General features: G+C 37.8%; 1 protein-coding gene across 1 annotated transcript in view; it reads left to right on the top strand.

Moving 5' to 3' along the window:
• Positions 1-18,434, top strand: part of TRIO (trio Rho guanine nucleotide exchange factor) — a 288,299-nt gene that overhangs the window by 249,194 nt on the left and 20,671 nt on the right. The window contains exons 37-47 of the mRNA XM_036745208.1: positions 309-457; positions 1,545-1,611; positions 2,967-3,070; positions 6,369-6,438; positions 8,198-8,287; positions 9,340-9,432; positions 10,787-10,837; positions 11,123-11,200; positions 12,106-12,297; positions 14,613-14,790; positions 17,417-18,207. Coding sequence (XP_036601103.1) covers positions 309-457; positions 1,545-1,611; positions 2,967-3,070; positions 6,369-6,438; positions 8,198-8,287; positions 9,340-9,432; positions 10,787-10,837; positions 11,123-11,200; positions 12,106-12,297; positions 14,613-14,790; positions 17,417-18,207 — 1,863 coding nt within the window. The remainder of the gene's footprint in view (positions 1-308; positions 458-1,544; positions 1,612-2,966; positions 3,071-6,368; positions 6,439-8,197; positions 8,288-9,339; positions 9,433-10,786; positions 10,838-11,122; positions 11,201-12,105; positions 12,298-14,612; positions 14,791-17,416; positions 18,208-18,434) is intronic.

Raw genomic sequence — 18,434 nt, 5'->3', positions numbered from 1 at the left:
GCCAGAGCTAACTGAAGCTGGCTATGGTTATTTTCACCTTTTCCCACTGTGCAAACTATATTAATTTACATAAGTTTAGATGTCTTTATATTCCTCCTTTTCTTCCTTCTCTGCCTACTTTCAATTATTCAGTTTTCCAGCTTTGTTTAAAAATATAGTTAAGTATAATTGTTATATAATTTCTGACCTAACAAAATTACTTGTAATTCTAGCTGGTAATAGGATGAAGTCAGTATAACCAGTCAATATAAGAGAAAATTGCATTACTGCTAATAAATATTCTTTGTCATTGTATCTTTTGGGTTTAGGCACTGGAAGATCGTCCTAGCTCACTCTTAGTAGACCAAGGTGATAGTAGTAGCCCATCTTTCAACCCTTCAGATAATTCTCTCCTGTCCTCCTCTTCACCCATTGATGAGATGGAAGAAAGAAAATCCAGCTCCTTAAAGAGACGACAGTAAGACTGACTTTCCTTTGAAAAATATTATTACTATTTCTTAGTCTGTAACCTCAAGTTCTTGCTCACTTTAAAAAATGTGATTGCTGCCATTTTGAACTGAGACCATTAGAAGTCACAGTCTTTCATTAGGAATCAAAGCTTGAAGCATTTGTGTGATACTTGGTTTTAACTTTTCTTACTTAGAAATAGCCCTCCTTCAATTCCAGAGATATGTTGTGTCTACCTGCAGCCAGAATTTTTCTACAATCCTAGAGGATTCACATAAAAAATTTTTTTCCAGGATATTATAATTACAGTCATTCATTTATCATAAGATAGCTGCTACCGTTAAAAAAGAAGTTTCAGAAATATAAGATCTAAATCTTTCTTGGAAATTAAACAAAATTCTTCATTTATGAATTTTTACTAGCTTTTTCAGACTAGTTCAGAGTTCCTTTTAGTGTGAGATAATTTATTTCATTTATAGTCTCAGTGGCATTATAGAGTTAGTAAACTTCACAAAGGACATACTTCCAGAGAGGGAATTTGTAAAGTGCCTACCATGTGCCAGGCTTTGTAGTAAGTGCTTTACAAATAATATCTCATTTTATTCTAAATGGTATAGTTGGAACTATAGCATCATATCTAAATTTCACCCTCCTCTTCTGCTTCCTATGAAAACTTAGTGTCACTAGACTGTTAAGAAAATAATTACTTTGATTAGTGTTTGCTTTAACATGACAACTTGGAAACAAGACATATCCCAGTTCTACTTTGTCATCTACCTTCTGGCAGTTTCACTTTGAATACAGATTTAGGTGGAATACAATTAGAATGTATATCTGTGAATGTAAATTCATTAAAAGCTTTTAATGTATTTATCATAGTGACTCTGTTGGGTTAACTATTTAAACTCACAGATTATTCAGTACACAGGAGATTAAAACACCCATTTTCAAAACTTAGGTATTGAGAGTCATCTGTTTTCGTAAAGGAACAAATCTATTATAGCCAAAGATATAGAACTCCTATTAAATATAAATACTATATTTCTCAGTATACAAATGTTGTCTTTTGTAAACTTCTCTTTTTTTCTTTTTTACAGCTATGTCCTACAAGAATTAGTGGAGACAGAGCGGGACTATGTACGGGACCTAGGCTATGTAGTTGAGGTATAGATATCATCAGTATTTTAATCATGTTACCTCAGTCACCTACGTGGTTTTTTTTCCTGTTACCCAAAAGTGTGTTGTGCTTAAAAAAAAAAAGTTTAACATTGGCACTTTCCAAAAATACTATTATTCACAAGAAAAATAAATAGGTTCTTCCAAGACATTTAGCTTATTAAACTGAATTAAAATTCTCTTACCTATTCTACGGAGCATACTTTTACTGTTAGGCTAATTTTTTGCCAGTATGTTAATTATGACACCAATTATCCATCAATAAACTTTTATTAAGTTCTAGGTACTGTGCTAAGTGCTTGTTTGTAACATAAGGGGCCTGCCTTTAATTGTCAATGTTTTTAATTCTTCTGAGCCAAAGTATGCCACAGGTGTAGACCTTATTCCATCTTTAACTTAACCCTTGTATTCAGGAGACTTAGTTCAAAAAATAGCTTTGAGTCTGTCTCAAGTAATTTGGTGATAGCTGAACAGAACAAATAATACGTCATTACGTGAGAACAGAAGTTACTCAGTACTCCCTGTAGCTTTAATCTACTGTGGTTGACTTAAGCAGAAATGTCATTCTAATTAGATTAAGGGCTAGTTCGAAAAATGAGTCTAAAGCTCAGGTCCATTGATTTTATAAATATCTATGATTATATCATAAATATTTTGGCCCAGTTCATTTGAAATGTGGTGTTTTATGGTATATGTTTTAAGTATCATTTCAGTTTTGGAAATTTGCCCATTACTTGGCAGTATTTGGGTATATATTCCACCCAAGCCACTAGCTTACTAAAATTGGCTATATAGTATAATACACACACACACACACACACACACACACACGAGAAATCATGCTACATATGTGCGTGGTTCGCCTTTAGCACATTTTAAGTTACTAAAGTGAAATAGTGGGCACTTAAAAAGAACTTTTGCATGATGAGTTCCCACTAAGTTAATTTTAAGACCATATCTGGGCTGCCCATTTTTGTTTGTATTGAACTCTAATTAGATCTCCCACCTCCTTCCTGTACCCAAGACCACCATTTATGGTTTTAAATATACATGAAACAGTCTAAGGTCAAATCAGGAGAAACAGTATTAACTAATCTCATCATACATTTCTGCTGTGAGTTATATCTGCATTTCATTGTTGCTTTTATTTTATTTTAAATGAATTGGTGACAACAAAAGACAAGGCTATATTTTGCTCTTGGGACTGGTACATTTGAATATAATTTTACAGGGAAGCAACTATAGAGTTGTTTTTGTTTTTTATGGAGGGGGTGAGGATTGTTGTATTATTGAGTCATGGAATGGAATGAAAATGGGTTTTTAAAAGAAATCTCCAATTACAGGGGTACATGGCACTTATGAAAGAAGATGGTGTCCCTGATGACATGAAAGGAAAAGATAAGATTGTGTTTGGCAACATCCATCAGATATATGATTGGCACAGAGAGTATGTATAACATAATCTATTTCAATTTTTAGTTAAGAAAATTTAATTTCTAATTAAATAAAGTTACTGGATGAGTACATGCTGTTTTACTTCAGGTAAATGCTGATTTACTTTATTTTGCTTCCTGCCTTGTATAGTAAGCTAGGTAATTTTTAGATATATTGCAGTAAAGAAAGGCTGTTAAGGAAGGAAGGGCTAGATGACTGCCCAGTTGCCTAGATATGACCTCATTATGTGTCTGTGCCTCTTTAGAGTCACCCCCAGGTCTGAATTTCATTCTCAGCTTTACAGGTTCACAAATTAAAATTTATTAGTTCACCTAGGGATAAGTAGAATCTGATTCATGCTAACCCAAACTCAAATGTGTGTTATAAACCAGAAAACCAAGTGTTTTCATTTATAAAAATAATAGCTCACATTTATATAGTGCTTCAAGATTTACAAAGCTCTTTCTTTCCAAAAACCTGTGGAAGTGGTTAGTGTAGTGTTAAACCCCTTTCACAGATGAGAAGACTGAAGCTGTTCGTGACCTAAGATCATATAGCCAGTTAGCTTGGACTCGAAGCCCTATCTTCTAGCCTCCCTACTCTGCCACTACACCCTTGCTACTTATAATTAGTTATGTCTCCCACATATAATAGGATATATAAGTGACAGGATATAAATGGGTTCTGGCTATTTGTGCAGGATCTTCCCTCCAGATGTTTTGGTTCACTTACTAGTCCCAAATATAGATTTAGAAGTATCTCATTTATCACAGAATTAGAGAAAAGGGAGTTGGATGTTCTTAAAGGACATTTTTCCATTGACCTTTAAAAGCCTGATAAATATAGCCTTCTCCACTCTGGAAAATATTTTCTCTTAATCAACACTTTCCAAATGGTTTTAATTCCATAACCTGTCAGTAAATAATTTTTTGAGCTTGAACTCCCAATACATGTACATGTGCTTATTAATATCTACAAATGTACAAAGCCAAGGAGACCTTGTATATAAAAGGTGCTTAATATATGTTCAGTGAATGAATAAATGAGAATGATTAGTGTCAGTTAAGAGACCAAAGTTTAATACGTATATGCCTGGGCTGAAGACTATATTCTGGCTAAAGCTTTTGATAAAGGCTGTTATCAAATTCATGTCTTATACTTTTCTTTACCCTCAGGCCTAAAACAGATTTTTTTTTAATAAGGCACCTCCCATTTGATTAAAGTCATAGGAGAAAAGGGAAAAGAAAGTCAAGTAGAAGAGACTTCTAAAAACAGTTAACAAGGAGAAAGTTTAAGTTTAGTGATTAGAGCTGATTCAAAGCCTTCTCTGTTCATATACATATTTCTACCCTCAACAGCTGTTTATAGATCTAATTGGCAGGAAAGTATGATGATTACTGTCATAATAGACTAGAAAGAGTAGTAAATCTGGAGTCAGAAGACCTGACCAGCTACGTGATCAAGGACAAGTTAGCTAAACTCCCTCAGCTTTAGTTTCCCTGTGTGTAAAATGGAATTAATAATTCTTACACTTCTAAACCCTTAGGATTTCTTTTTTTTTAAGGAACATGATTTGTAAACTATAATGTGCTATAAGAGTAAAACATATAAATATATTTTAGTGTCAGAGATTTAAATCCTCTTTCTGATACTTAATAGTTTGATAGCTATGGTCTGCTTGACTTCTGAGTCTCAGTGTTCTTATCTGTGAAAAGAAGATAATGACCTATCTCACAGAGTTATTGTGAGGCTAACTTGAGATAAGGTGTGTAAAGCACTCTGCATACCTTAAAAGTCTAATAATACATAATAACATGTGAGTTATTGTTATAAAATACCAAAAAGAAAAATTCTGAATATAAAAATGAATTGTTTTATAAAGGAATATAAAAAAATCCTACATCATAACTGTCACTTTGAAAGAGCTAGGAATGAAACTAAAAGACTGCTGGTCCTAAAGTTACTCAGTTACTGTGATTTAATCTTCATCTTAAGTTAGAGATAGTCTTTGAATATGGAAATTAATTTGGTTAATGTATGTCTCTTAGACTTAGCATTTCATATTGGTTGTTATCTGGCTTGATCCTTTTTATAATTACCAATGGAAGAGAAAAATCCTTAGATAAATGATAAAATTTCTTTAAATTGTGTTTGAGCTGCCATTTAGTCTGTAACCCTAATGGAAAGACTTAGGGATTAACCCAGAGGAGAAAAGAGTTAGAGAGAGGACATGATAACTGTCTTCATGTATCTCAAAGGATGTCATATGGAAGAGGGGTTCGGTTTCACCCTAGCAAGCCTGGGAGCAGTGGGTAGGAGTTACAGGAGCACAGTACTCTAAGTTATTGCTAATAATGATTGATACCCAGAAGTGCAAAGACTGCCTCAGGAGAATGTGAGCTTGCTGTTGCTTAAGGTCTTAAAAGTAGAAACTTGTCAAGGTTATTGTAGAGGGAACTAGACAGACCTTCTGGAATCCTTTCCAAATCTGAAATTTTGCAATTTTATGCTTTATTTTTTATAAAACTATCAGTCAACTATGTGGTTACCTGCCTCTAATTGAAAAGACATCACCATCAGGTATCAGAAGGAAATGATGTAGGGTGGCAGCTAGGTGACGCAACACCAGCCCTGGTGTCAGCAAGACCTGAGTTCAAATCCAAACTCAGACACTTGACACTTATTAGCTGTGGTAACCCTGAGCAAGTCACTGAATCCTGATTGCCTCACTGAAAAAGAAAAAATTAGATAACAGGTCTAAAAATGTTCCCCTGGAATTTCTGATTTTCTTTCTTAGACCACTTAATTCTCTTTATCACTATCACGCCTTAACAAAATGTTTTCTGTGTCCTAAGCACACCATTTTACATTACCTCCTCTTGTTCTTGGCAAAAGCAAGCAATTTAAAAAATATTAGCCAAAAGCTGCAATTGGCTGAAGTGAATAGGAAAGCAGAAAATTGAAAAGGCAGAGCTGGATTTGAAAATCAAGAAGACCTGAGTTTGAATCCAGCCACAGACACTAGTTTAGTGACCCTGGAGAAATCCCTTCACCTTAACCAGCCTCAGTTTCTTGAGAAGTATCATGGGAAAAATCTTGAATCTGGAGTTAGACATTCTGGATGAAAATCCTGGCTCTGCCTTTTACTGCCTGGGTGACTTTACTTCCCTGGGCCCGGTTTCCTTATCACTAAAATGAGGAGGTTGGACCAGATACTTGATAAGGTCCCTTCCAGCTCTATTCTTGTGTTCCAGGTTAATGGCCTTATTTGAGCAGAGCAAGTCAATAAATATAGTTTCCTTCTGTTTCAGCTTCTTTTTGGGAGAATTGGAAAAGTGCCTTGAAGATCCAGAAAAACTGGGATCCCTTTTTGTTAAGCATGTAAGTACCATGTTTCTGTTGATTTTCATTATTTCATTCAAGTAATATAAGTAATGTTTAATCACTTTAACAAATTGGTGACAAGCTCAAGTAGGGTATAAAAACATTATATTGAAAATCAAATTGAAATTAACAATAATGGTTTAATGTATTGAGATTCACTTATTTAACACAAATATTTGCAAAGCAAGTTACATTTAGTTTATTGATGTTTACTATTGTTTGTAATCCTTTTTAAATTGAATATGAATCTAAGTCACTGAGTTGTCATTAAAGTAAACCAGCAGTTGTCCAAAAGCGAATTATTTTTGTTGAAGGTCATTAGTTCCTTTACAAAGAGCATGACACAAGCTTCTCTAGGTGTGCTGCAAAAAATTTGGGTATTGTGTTATTATAAGCAAACAAAAATTAATGGATGATTTTTAATAGGAATTTTACTTAGTATATGTAATATAGTAAGAAAAGTACTCCCAAAGTAAACAAAACTTTCCTTTACATGTACACAATAACCCCAAAACATGTCAGAGTTAACTAACAGAGTTTTTAAAAAAGCTGCCTTTATTTTCATGGGAAACTACACATGTGTGAGTCTCCTAACTCTCCTATAGTGTTGCCAAATTAAACATTCAGTGTCCTACAGAGCCTCATGGCAAAAAATACTATTCTATGAGGGAAAAAAAATTAAGAACCACTATTGTAATCGTCTACTCCCAACTGGGTCATTAACTAGCTCAGATCAAGACCCCATCTAAATCAGGATGAGTGTGTGAATCCGGTCGGATGCCTTATATTGATGTTTCTAATTATCTTCCAATACCAAATGCAAATACTCTACTGATTAGTCATTATTTTCTTTGATTTGGCCTTTTTGCCTCCCTTAGCACAAATGATCAAGCTCTTTCACCTGACATATCGTAACATCTCTGGCCATTTCTGCTTATTAGGTTCTGCAGAGTTAAGTGACTGACTGAGGAAAATGAAATCTTGGTTACTTGGGACTTAAATACATGGTTTCTACCATAAAACACACTATTATTTTTGAAAGGAGTCTTATTAATTGAACAGAGAATATGTAGTTAATGGGAAATAGCAGGATTGAGCATTACTCTGGGTCTTTAGAAGACTAACATGTGGAAAGCATTAAAAATAGGTTTGGCTGTTCACACATGTCATCTAGTTATATGATTTAACAATGGGAAAATGTTTTTGTTCCTGCCTTGGGGCTTATTGCTTGTTCCCTGACTTATCTTCTCCACACTCTAGTTCTTAAGGATACTGAAATATATTTTTCCAGAGTTCAGAAGTTGTGAGCACTCTCTCAGGAGACTAGGGGAACAATTTTTTTCCCTGTATCATCCCAAGAAAAGAAGAGATCTTTCCTGCCCCCCAGTCCTACTAGTAACTTATACTGTGGCATCAGATAATTCATCTAATCTCCTAGTGCCTAGTGCGTCAGCAACTTTACATGGAAATCAGTACTCTGGTAATTCAGGAAGAAAATGAAATCCAATTGAATTGAATCAAATGTAGAGAAAGGTGCTATCACAAAACACAGCATAATCAATCAGTAAACATTTATTAAGTGCCTACTACGTGCCACACACTGTGCTAGCTTATTTGTACATCTGAAATATCTATAGAACTTTATCAATACAAAACTTTGTTCTTAAAAGCATTCCTTTTACAAATGCTAATATTCCGCCTAAAAATTCTGCCCTTTTAAGCTAACTTGTTTACTTTTCTTAAATTTAATTCACAGGAGAGACGGTTGCACATGTACATAGTTTATTGCCAAAATAAACCAAAGTCTGAGCACATTGTCTCAGAATACATTGATACATTTTTTGAGGTAAGTTATACAAAACAGACAAAAGTGTGGACCTGTGGACATGTTTATATTCCAAAACTCTAGTTAGTGTTTTCCTCACAAGAGGTTTAATTAAACCTCAGAAGACTTAGGTTTCAGACCAAGTGATTTGAATATTGCACCTGACATTTCCATAACAAGAGAACCAAAGGTAATTGTAAACCAAGATGCTTGATTTCAGAATGCATAGTTAAAACTGGAGTCACAGCCGGTCTTTAGCTGAAGGCTTTCTATCTTACCATGAGCTCAAAATAGCATCCTTTCTGACTTTTAGCCCCATTCTGCAGTTCAAATAAAACTGGCTCACTTCCAGCAAAAAAGAAATTCATTACAAAAAACATCAGCCAAGTAAGCCCTAGTGGATCATTTGGGACAACAGCTTCAGAAAGTGTGAAGTATGAAACTTTGGGGATTCTGAGAAGTTAAAATTGCACTGGTTGAACTTAAAGTGGTCCAGAAAAGAATTTATGTGCAAACAGAGAGTAGGTCTTTGGATCTTTGAAGATTGGATTTGTTGCCTGTTCTGAAGTTGGTCTTTCTGACTGTAATGATTACTAAGGTAGGATAGGTCTTTAAAAACCATGTTTAAGATTTACATGAACTGATGCTGAGTGAAGTGAGCAGAACCAGGAGAACATTGTCCATAGTAACAGCAATATTGTGCAAAACTCATGATGGAAAATGTTGTCCACATCCAGAAAAAGAACTGTGGAGTCTGAATGCAGATCAAAGCATATGATTTACACTTTTTTGTTGTTTTTTGTTTTTTCTTTATCTTGGTTTTTCCCTTTTGTACTTATTCTTCTTTCACAACATTACTAACTTGAAGATATGTTTAACCTGATTGTACGTGTATAACCTATATCAGATTGCTTGCTGACTTGGAAATGGGAGGGAAGGAGAAAAATTTGGAACTCAAAATCTTATAAAAATGAATATTGAAAACTATCTTTACATGTAATTGAAAAAAATAAAATACTATTCAGTGAGGGGAAAAAATTAAGTTAAAGCCCTTTTTGTTTTTTCAACCACAGGATTTAAAGCAACGACTGGGCCATAGACTGCAACTCACAGATCTACTAATAAAACCAGTGCAAAGAATTATGAAATACCAACTGCTACTAAAGGTGAGATCACGTGAGGTGTCCTCCTAAGGAAATCAGTAGGGTTTAAAGAACTCACTTGGGAAGATAGTGGCCAACACTAGGAGAAGAAATGTTTGGGGGATTTTTGTTTTCTTCAAAATTGAATGAGTAATAACTACCATTTATATAGCAAGTTAACATTTACAAAGCACTTTACAGAAGTTGTCTCAGTTTGTTCTCATAACAACCCTGTATATGTAAGTGCTATTTTTCCCCCCCATTTTATAGATAAAGTTACTGGGGTGGAGAGAAGTAAAGCGATTTGCCCAGGGTCATACAGTTAAGTGAGACAGGATTTGAGTCAAAATTCCCAGGATCCCAAATCACCATTCTGCCCACTGAGCCCATGGAAGGAAGGAGGGAGGAAAGAAGGAACTCCCAAATGAGACCAGATGTTTTTGTCTTCTTTGCAAACTATCGGTAGTCAAAAAGCATTTATTAAGCATTTGCTCTGTATGTCAAGCACTTGGGATACAAAGAAAGGCAAAACCATGGTTGCTGCCCTCCAGGAGCCCACATTCTAACGAGGGAGACAAGATGCAAATGATACTCATGCAAGAGCTTTACTAAACAAATGGAAGGTGTTATGCAATTGTAAGGTGTTATTCTACTTACCTTAAATGTATCTTTGTTCATCTTCTAGCTACTAGCTTTTAGTCTTTGACAGCTTTTAACTCCTGCCATTTCCTTTTTGTTGATAAACTTTGAAAAGTGTCGGAGTGGTATTATAGATTTACATAGCGAAAGAGGATTGCACACATAGATTTTCTTCCTACCTCCTTATAATGTGGCACTTGGAACTTAGTTGGGATAGGAGAAATAGCTGTCATGAGGAACACATAGTCATTCTAGGTTAAAATAAGTACAGTTCTCTCTTGTTGTCTCTTATTTTAATGCTTTTGCAGCACAGAAAGAGTAAACTTCATTTCAGGCATCTAGGTGTTGCCATGCATAGAGAAGTGGGCCTGGAGTCAGGAAGACCTGAGTTCAAATCAGGCCCCAGATACTTACTAGATGTGTGACCTTGGGCAAATCACTTAACCTCTGTTTGCCTCAGTTTCCTCAATTGTAAAATGGAGATAATAACAGCACCTATCACCCAGGTTGTTGTGAAGATAAAATGAATAATATTTGTAAAAGGCTTAGAACAGTGCCAGGCACATAGTAGGCACTATGTAAATGTTAGCTAAGAACAGTGCCAGGCACATAGTAGGCACTATGTAAATGTTAGCTATGATGATGGTGGTGGTGGTGGTGGTGCTGGTAATGATGGTATCTGCTTTTAAGGAGAGGTGTTATAGCTCTAATTCCAAATAACTTTCCCTTTGTCTTACAGGATTTCCTCAAATACTCCAAAAAAGCTAGTCTGGACACAACAGAGTTAGAGGTATGCCTTTTTAACTCCTGGGTTTTCTCACTAAGTTTGCTTACTTTAAGCACACAGATTAGTTTATGGGCTGTCCAGCAGTTTTTAACTCACTAATTGAATTGTTCTAGTGTTGCTACTTGTCTCTTGCACCTTTGGGTAGAGGTGTAGAGGGGAGAGAGTAAATGGGGGAATGACCCTTGGGCTGTATTTTAATTGTTGTGTATTTATTGTACATTTATTAATTGTCATATGACACTTTCTCAAAAAAAAAATCAACCTTTGCTTTTCTCCCCCTCCCAACAGAGAGCTGTAGAAGTCATGTGTATAGTACCAAAGCGGTGCAACGACATGATGAATGTTGGTCGCCTACAAGGATTTGATGTAATGCCGATATTTATCTAAGAACTCCATCTCTGATTTCTATGACTTTCTTTTTGTCTTAGACTAGTGCCATACTCCCCACACTGATCTTTTATTCCAGGCTTCTGTTCCTCGACCTTTCTCTTACTCTCTTCTTTTCTTTTGACTTCTTTTCTGTTCGTTCGATGTTGTCAGTGGGTCTGTAAGCATTTATGAATACAAAGAAAGTCAAAAGATAGCCTCTCCCTGTCTGTTGTGGGACCCTCCCTCTTCAAATTGGGCAAATGTGAATCTGGGTCTTTCTGCTGTTGCAAGGCTGTATTTTTAATCCCTAGTATTTAATGCCCAGTATCATGTGTACCATAGATGGACTGTCTTGAGGCATTTCTACTTCTAATTATCCAGCCCACATGCTAATGAGCCCCTTTTGTGGTTAACAGTAATTGTTCTTTAGGGCTGAGGTGCTGATTCATCTTAAGTCCTACAAATTCCTCTTCAAGGCAGTTTAACCAATTAACTCATTGTCTGCCCTGGAATTCTTAAAGAACTTGAACTGGTTTTTTGTTTTTTGATTCTGTTCCTCCAAGTAAGGAGGTAGAGAGGTTCTTTCTTCTCTGGACTGATGTTTTGCTAAAGGAGAATAAGTATTTATTTGCATTTCTCAAGAATTCTGTGTGTTAGGACTTTTTTTAGCATCATAATATGAATTTCTGTTGTGGATAAAGGTAGCAATATATGCCAAGGTTCACATGGACTTTGAGAACAGTTCTTTTTGGAGCAGAAACCACATTAATACTGAGAATTGCACTTTTTTGAAAAGATCTGTAGATTAATTTTTTGTCACCAATAGAGAAGGAACATTGTTTTGATTTGAGAAATCCAGGGAAAACTTTGAGAAATCTTAACTTGCTGATTTCTTGTTTCAGGGTAAAATCGTAGCCCAGGGTAAGCTGCTTCTACAGGACACGTTCTTGGTCACAGACCAGGATGCAGGTCTTCTGCCTCGCTGCAAAGAGAGACGTGTTTTTCTCTTTGAGCAAATCGTTATATTCAGTGAGCCACTTGACAAAAAAAAAGGTTTCTCCATGCCAGGATTCTTGTTTAAAAATAGCATCAAGGTAATGTATGCTCACACGTGTATCAGGGAGGGGGGAGATGTACATTCATTTGTATCCACAAACACTATTAAGCCTACTTTGCATAAGATAATCAATTTTTTTTCTTTTTGGTGATATTTATACCCTGACCCTTGAACATTGATAACACATTTAAAGTACTTCCTTTGCCTATGTAATACATCTATACTATAAATATACACATAATTTAAACAACAGATTATCCTCATAATTATATTTCAGTAAATTTGAATTCTTCTTTTCCCACTTCTCTCAACTCTACTTATTGTGTGAACAGATGACTTACACATACAGTCATTGGTCCGGAGTTTTCACTTCTTTTTCCATCATGAGAATACCTAATTTTAAACCATATCTGTGTCCCCACCCTTTAAGGGTCTTGTAAAAAACATGTGCATGTGACAGTAAGGATTGTAGGGAGTAGTGTGTACCTAGATGATAATAATAATATTATGATCACCAACGTTTGTATAGCACTTACTATGTGCCAGGCATCGTGCTAAGCGTTTTACAATTATTATATCATTTGGTCTTCAAAACAACCCTGGGAGGCAGGTGCTATTTTATTATCATCCCCATTTTACGGATGAGGAAATCGAAGCAAACTGAGGTTAACTGACTTGTCCAGGGTTGCACGGCTAGTAAGTATCTGGCGACACATATGAACACAGGTTTTCCCGACTCCAGGCCCAGCACTTTATCCACTGCGCCACCTAGCTGCCCTTGGACCACATGTTTAGACCATTGCAGGTCCCTAATTAACCCAGTAAGAAACTATGTAGAAACTTTATCACCCAATAGAAACTCCCTACCTTCTAGAACCTGAGATCACTTCCACTCTCTGAAGAAGCATCACAGTGGGACTTGATGAAATGTATTCAAGGTTCTAAAGCAATAGGACCATCTCAGAATTTCCCTTTCCTTTTGAGGGGGGAGAGTGAGGTTCACAGAAAGCTTAACTATGACAGCAGGATCACCCAACAAGTTGTTTTTTTTTTTTAATTGACGTGCCTATTCTCTGACTTTCATAGAATCATTGAATCCCAGAAGAGTAAGAGAGAGGTAACATGACCTTGTGGATAGGGTGTCGAACTTAAAATCAAAAAGACTTGGGTTCAAATTCTCCCTCAAATGCTAGCTGAATGACCCAGCACAAGTGACTTAACCTTTCTTGACCTCAGTTTCTTTTCTGTAAAATAGAAGCTTAGACTCAATGGCCTTTTAGATCTTTTCCAGTTCTAAATATATGGTCCTATGAACTTAGAAATTTAGAAGTTACCTAGTCCAGCCCCCTGCCTGTTACATGAATATCCTCTTTGATTCCCCAACAATTGGTGATTCAGTCTTAGCTTGAAAACCTCAGGAATTCATTATTCCCTCTATGAGACAACATATTCTGTTTTCATAAAGCTATAATTATTAAGAAGTTCTTAAATTGGGCCAAAACCACACTACCTAATACATCCCACCCATTCATCCTCATTCTGCCCAGTAGAGTCTTGACCTCATAGACTCCATCAGAATAAGTCTAATCCTTCTACATAACAGCCCTTCAAACATATGAAGAAAGCAGTAATGTTATTCTCATGTGTTTTCTAATTCGGGCTAAAAATCCCTAATTATTTCAACCAATCTTCTTTTGGCAGTACCATTAGTATCTTCTCCCTCCTGTAGAAATATTCCAGTTTGTCAGAATGTCCTAAAATATGGTACCTAGGATTGAACACAGTAGCCTGGACACCATCTGATCAAAGCAGAGGATAGTGGAACCATCATCTCCATCATTCTGGATGCTATACTTATGTACCCTCCAATAACATTTCTGTTGCATTTGCCTGAGCCATTAATTAAGTCCTATTTAAACCATGTCTTGGCCTCAGAGGGCCGTTACAGCGTAGTGAACAGGAAGCCAGCCTTGGAGTCAGAAAGACCAGGGTTCAAGTCCCACATCCGACACAAATTGGCTTCTTGACCCTGGACAAGTGACTTAGCCTCTCATTGCACATTCTCATTGAGTCTATAAGAATCAAGTTGAAAAAGAGTTACTGACCTGTGTCAGTGGAAGAAATTTCCTCCACAGATGAAATTATTGAATCCCTCCACTAGCACCTGAAAAAATAAAAATAAATGGCAATGGCAAATACCTTGAGAAACTCAGATATGGAAGTATTAGATTGTGGCTCAACAAGAAAAGGGGTACTTCATATTTCACCTTTGTTTAAAATACTCTTGAAAAATAAGGAACAGCCCCTTTTGTACTAGAATTAATTTGTAACAAATCGTTTTCTTACTTGTAGGTGAGTTGTCTTTGCTTGGAGGAAAATGTGGACAATGATCCTTGTAAATTTGCACTGACATCAAGAACAGGGGATGTCGTGGAGACCTTTGTTTTACATTCCTCCAGTCCAGGGGTCCGGCAAACATGGATCCATGAAATTAACCAAATTTTGGAAAACCAGCGCAACTTTTTAAATGGTAAAGCAATTAATTACATGTGCTCCTTTAGGAGTAACTATCCTTTCCCCACCCCCACCCCCCACCCCCACATACACCTCATTTCCTTCTTTCTGATGTCTCTTAGAGCATGAATTTTTCTATCGTCGCTCTCAGTTGGTCAGGAACCTTAAGTGAAGTGGAATTGTCTGTTGGATTTCCATTTCTAATAAAAATCACCCCTTGTGATATTGCTGTAATATAGGGAAGATTCCCTGTATTGCCAGGTGCACGAACATTTAAAGGAAACTGGCCAAAATCCATGGTGGGGGTGGAGAACATTTACAGATTTGGAAATGGAGCCGGAGAGTTTTACATTCCAACCACTAAACTGTGTTTCCAACCCACACCTCCACCCTCTGTTAAGAAACAAGAGCTGGTATTGTCATTCTTATAGAATGAGTTATCCTGGAAGAATTACAAAATACTAGAAAGAAAATGTGTCCTTTGACACACTAGTGTGGCCCTAGCTTTGGCTACTAAGTTCAGTGACCTAGAGTTACAACTAATTTCTCTTCCTTTGCAGCAGGCTACAATCGTCGTTTTTCATGGGTCATCTCTGAAGAACATAGACAGAAGGCTTTTCTAAAATGTTTTGTCTTAAGCCCACAGCTTGGAAGATGATTGATTGGCAGAACATTTTGTGCCTGTGTTCTGTGAATACACCCAAAACTAACAGTGCTGTTTTAAGTGTTCACTGTCATAATAGCACCACCTCCACACTTTGCGTCTTGCATAAAAGTGGGGTAAATAATCAGTCAGCAAAATATAAAGGTCATTTAGCATCTTTGACTAAATAGTAATGTTGGCACTTGTAGTAAGATTTGTGTTAACCCAAGTATTGTGTCCAGACTGCAGATCTCGGGTCATTCTTTTCTAAAGTTCTTTTGCAGTTATAATTAGAAAAATTCTTTATAATGGCCACATTTCAGTGGATTGATGAAATGTGTTTAGAATGCATTTTGGCTCTTTTGGATGGAAATGAAAACGAGTTCTATAAATGTGCTTTTGACCTGCCTATTCTGTCCAAGTGGTAACACTATATAGAAATACTTAGGGAGCAACATTTAGGAGGTCATAGGATTATGTAGACCTGAAGCTGGATGGTACCTCTGATGATATTCAGTGGGCCATGCCATTAAGGCATCTTGCTAGCAGGATAAAAATTAGTAGGATATTTTAAAAGCAGCATCATGCTCCAGATACAGTCTGTCACATGCTAGTCACTGCCCTGCCCAAGTAATGTTCTTTGTCTTCACCCTTGTCTGAAGCAGCAACTCTCCTGGACTTTTTAGATTGGTATTCTTGTGGAGTAGAGGCTAGAATGCTACACTTGGCAGTCAAGAAGGCCTGGGTTCAAATTCAATCTCTGATATATATATATATATGTACTAGAAAAGCAAGTTACAGCCTTCCAACTCTCAGAGATATATGTTGTTTTCAGTTATGTCTGATTCTTCAGCACCCCATTTTGGGTTTTTCTTTGGAAAGATACTCGAATGGTTTGCCATTTCCTTCTCTAGCTCATTTTAAAGGTGAGGAAACTGAGGCAAACAGGCTTAAGTGACTTGTCCAGGACCACGAAGCTAGTAAGCGTCTGAGGCTGGATTTGAACTCAGGAGATGAGTCTGCTGACTCCAGGCCAGGTGTTCTTTCCACAGCACCATCTCGCTGCCCCTCAGTTTACTGTGACAACAAAGTCAGAGATTAGATACTGAGAATCCTTCTCAGTATCTCATGGGTCCTTCTTTTTACATGGACTGTATATAACACATCGTCTCAGTTGCTTCAGTCAAATGTAACTTCTTCCTTTGACAAGAAATGCAACTGTGACATTTTGCTGAACAGCTGGCTCCCCTTGAAGCTTCAATCCTCAGTACACACTTCTTTATTTATGTTGGCATTTCTTGCCCATTAAATTCTAACTGCTACCCATGCATGCACATGTTTTATTGGACAAGTAACCTTTTCCTTTACATATGAGGAATTTTACAACATGAGGATCTTTTGTTTTCCTGCTTCATGTAGATAGGAGAAGAGAAGGGAATAAGCATTTATTTAGCATGTACTTTGTGCCAGACACTGTGCTAACCTTTACAGATATTATCTCATTTGGTCCTGGGAGATAGGTGCCATTAATATCCCATTCTTACAGTTGAGGAAACTGAGGCAAACAGGTTAAATGACTTCCCCAAGTTCTAGGTATGTGATCACTTAGCTTTCTATTTGCCTCAGTTTCCTTACCTGTTAAATGAGGATGGCAATAGCATGTACCCAGGTTGGTAGTGACGATCAGATGGAATAATAATTATAAAGTGGTAAGTGCTATCTAAATTTTAGTGGCTGTTATTAGCCTTACTATTCCTCACACAGCTGGTTAAGCGCCTGAGGCCAGATTTTAACTCAGGTTTTCCTGACTCTAGGCCCAGTGCTCTATCCTTTGTTCCACCAGCACTGACTTTTCAGTTTTTCCTATATCTTTGTGATAAGAAGTTGAAATGATTGGCCTATGACTGACTCATGACACCTCCTGTTTCTTTGTCTCAAAAGGTGCTCTTTCCTTGGTCCCACACTGACCCTTCTTGTCTTTTTCTCCTGCTTGCTCCAGCCTTGACTTCACCAATCGAGTATCAGAGGAACCACAGCGGTGGTGGCGGTGGCAGTAGCAGCCCGGGTCCCAGCAGCAGCAACCACAGCGGCGGCCCCGGCAGCTGCAGCGGAATCCCCAGCTCTAGCCGCAGCAGGCCGTCCCGGATCCCGCAGCCTGTCAGACACCACTCCCCAGTCCTGGTCTCCTCTGCAGCCTCAGCCCAGGCAGAGGCAGACAAGATGTCAGGTATGTCCATTCCCAATCCTTCCCTGCCATCTCACAGCAACACCTCCTTAGAAACTGGCCTCAGCCAGCCAAACAGGCATCCTCCCAGTGGAGAGCCAGAGGGTCCTGAGAGAGAAGCGGAGAAAATACCCAAGATGAAAGTCATTGAGAGTCCCCGGAAGACGCCTGGGAATGTTTCCAGCTCGACCCAGGATGGACCCCACAAGGAAACTCGAGGGAACATAGAGGACAACCGTTCCAGGAGCAGCATAGGGTCCTTGACACTGGGGAAGCCAAGACCCGGAGCCATCTCCCCACTGAACTCTCCCCTCTCCACAACTCTCCCTTCGCCTTTCGGCAAGGAGTTATTTCCGCCCAGCAGCCCCCTTCAGAAGGGGGGCTCCTTTTGGAGCTCCATCCCAGCATCTCCTGCCAGCCGCCCCGGCTCCTTCACTTTCCCCGGGGACAGTGACTCCCTCCAGAGGCAGGTCCATCGCCATTCATCACACAGCAAGGACACAGACCGCATGAGCACGTGCTCCTCGACCAGCGAGCAGTCAGTGCACTCCACCCAGAGTAATGGGGTAAGAGCCGGAGCACCTCTGTCCTGCGAGCTCTTCTAAAACCTTCCCGTGTTACCGTCACTCTCCTTCGTACTAACTTCTGGCTCTCCAGCGCTGCCCTGCTCTGAAATAATCAACTGTCGCAGTACTTCTGTACCTTGACCAAGTAGACACATATGTAGCTTCTATGTATGTGTGAGTGTGTGTGTATACATAAAACCCAGACCTGAGCCCTATGTATACAGACA

This window comes from Trichosurus vulpecula, chromosome 1 (assembly GCF_011100635.1).
Source record: "Trichosurus vulpecula isolate mTriVul1 chromosome 1, mTriVul1.pri, whole genome shotgun sequence".
NCBI classification, from domain to species: domain Eukaryota; kingdom Metazoa; phylum Chordata; class Mammalia; order Diprotodontia; family Phalangeridae; genus Trichosurus; species Trichosurus vulpecula.
The sequence above is the reverse complement of the archived record's forward strand: the minus strand, read 5'-3'. Positions and strand labels throughout refer to the sequence as shown.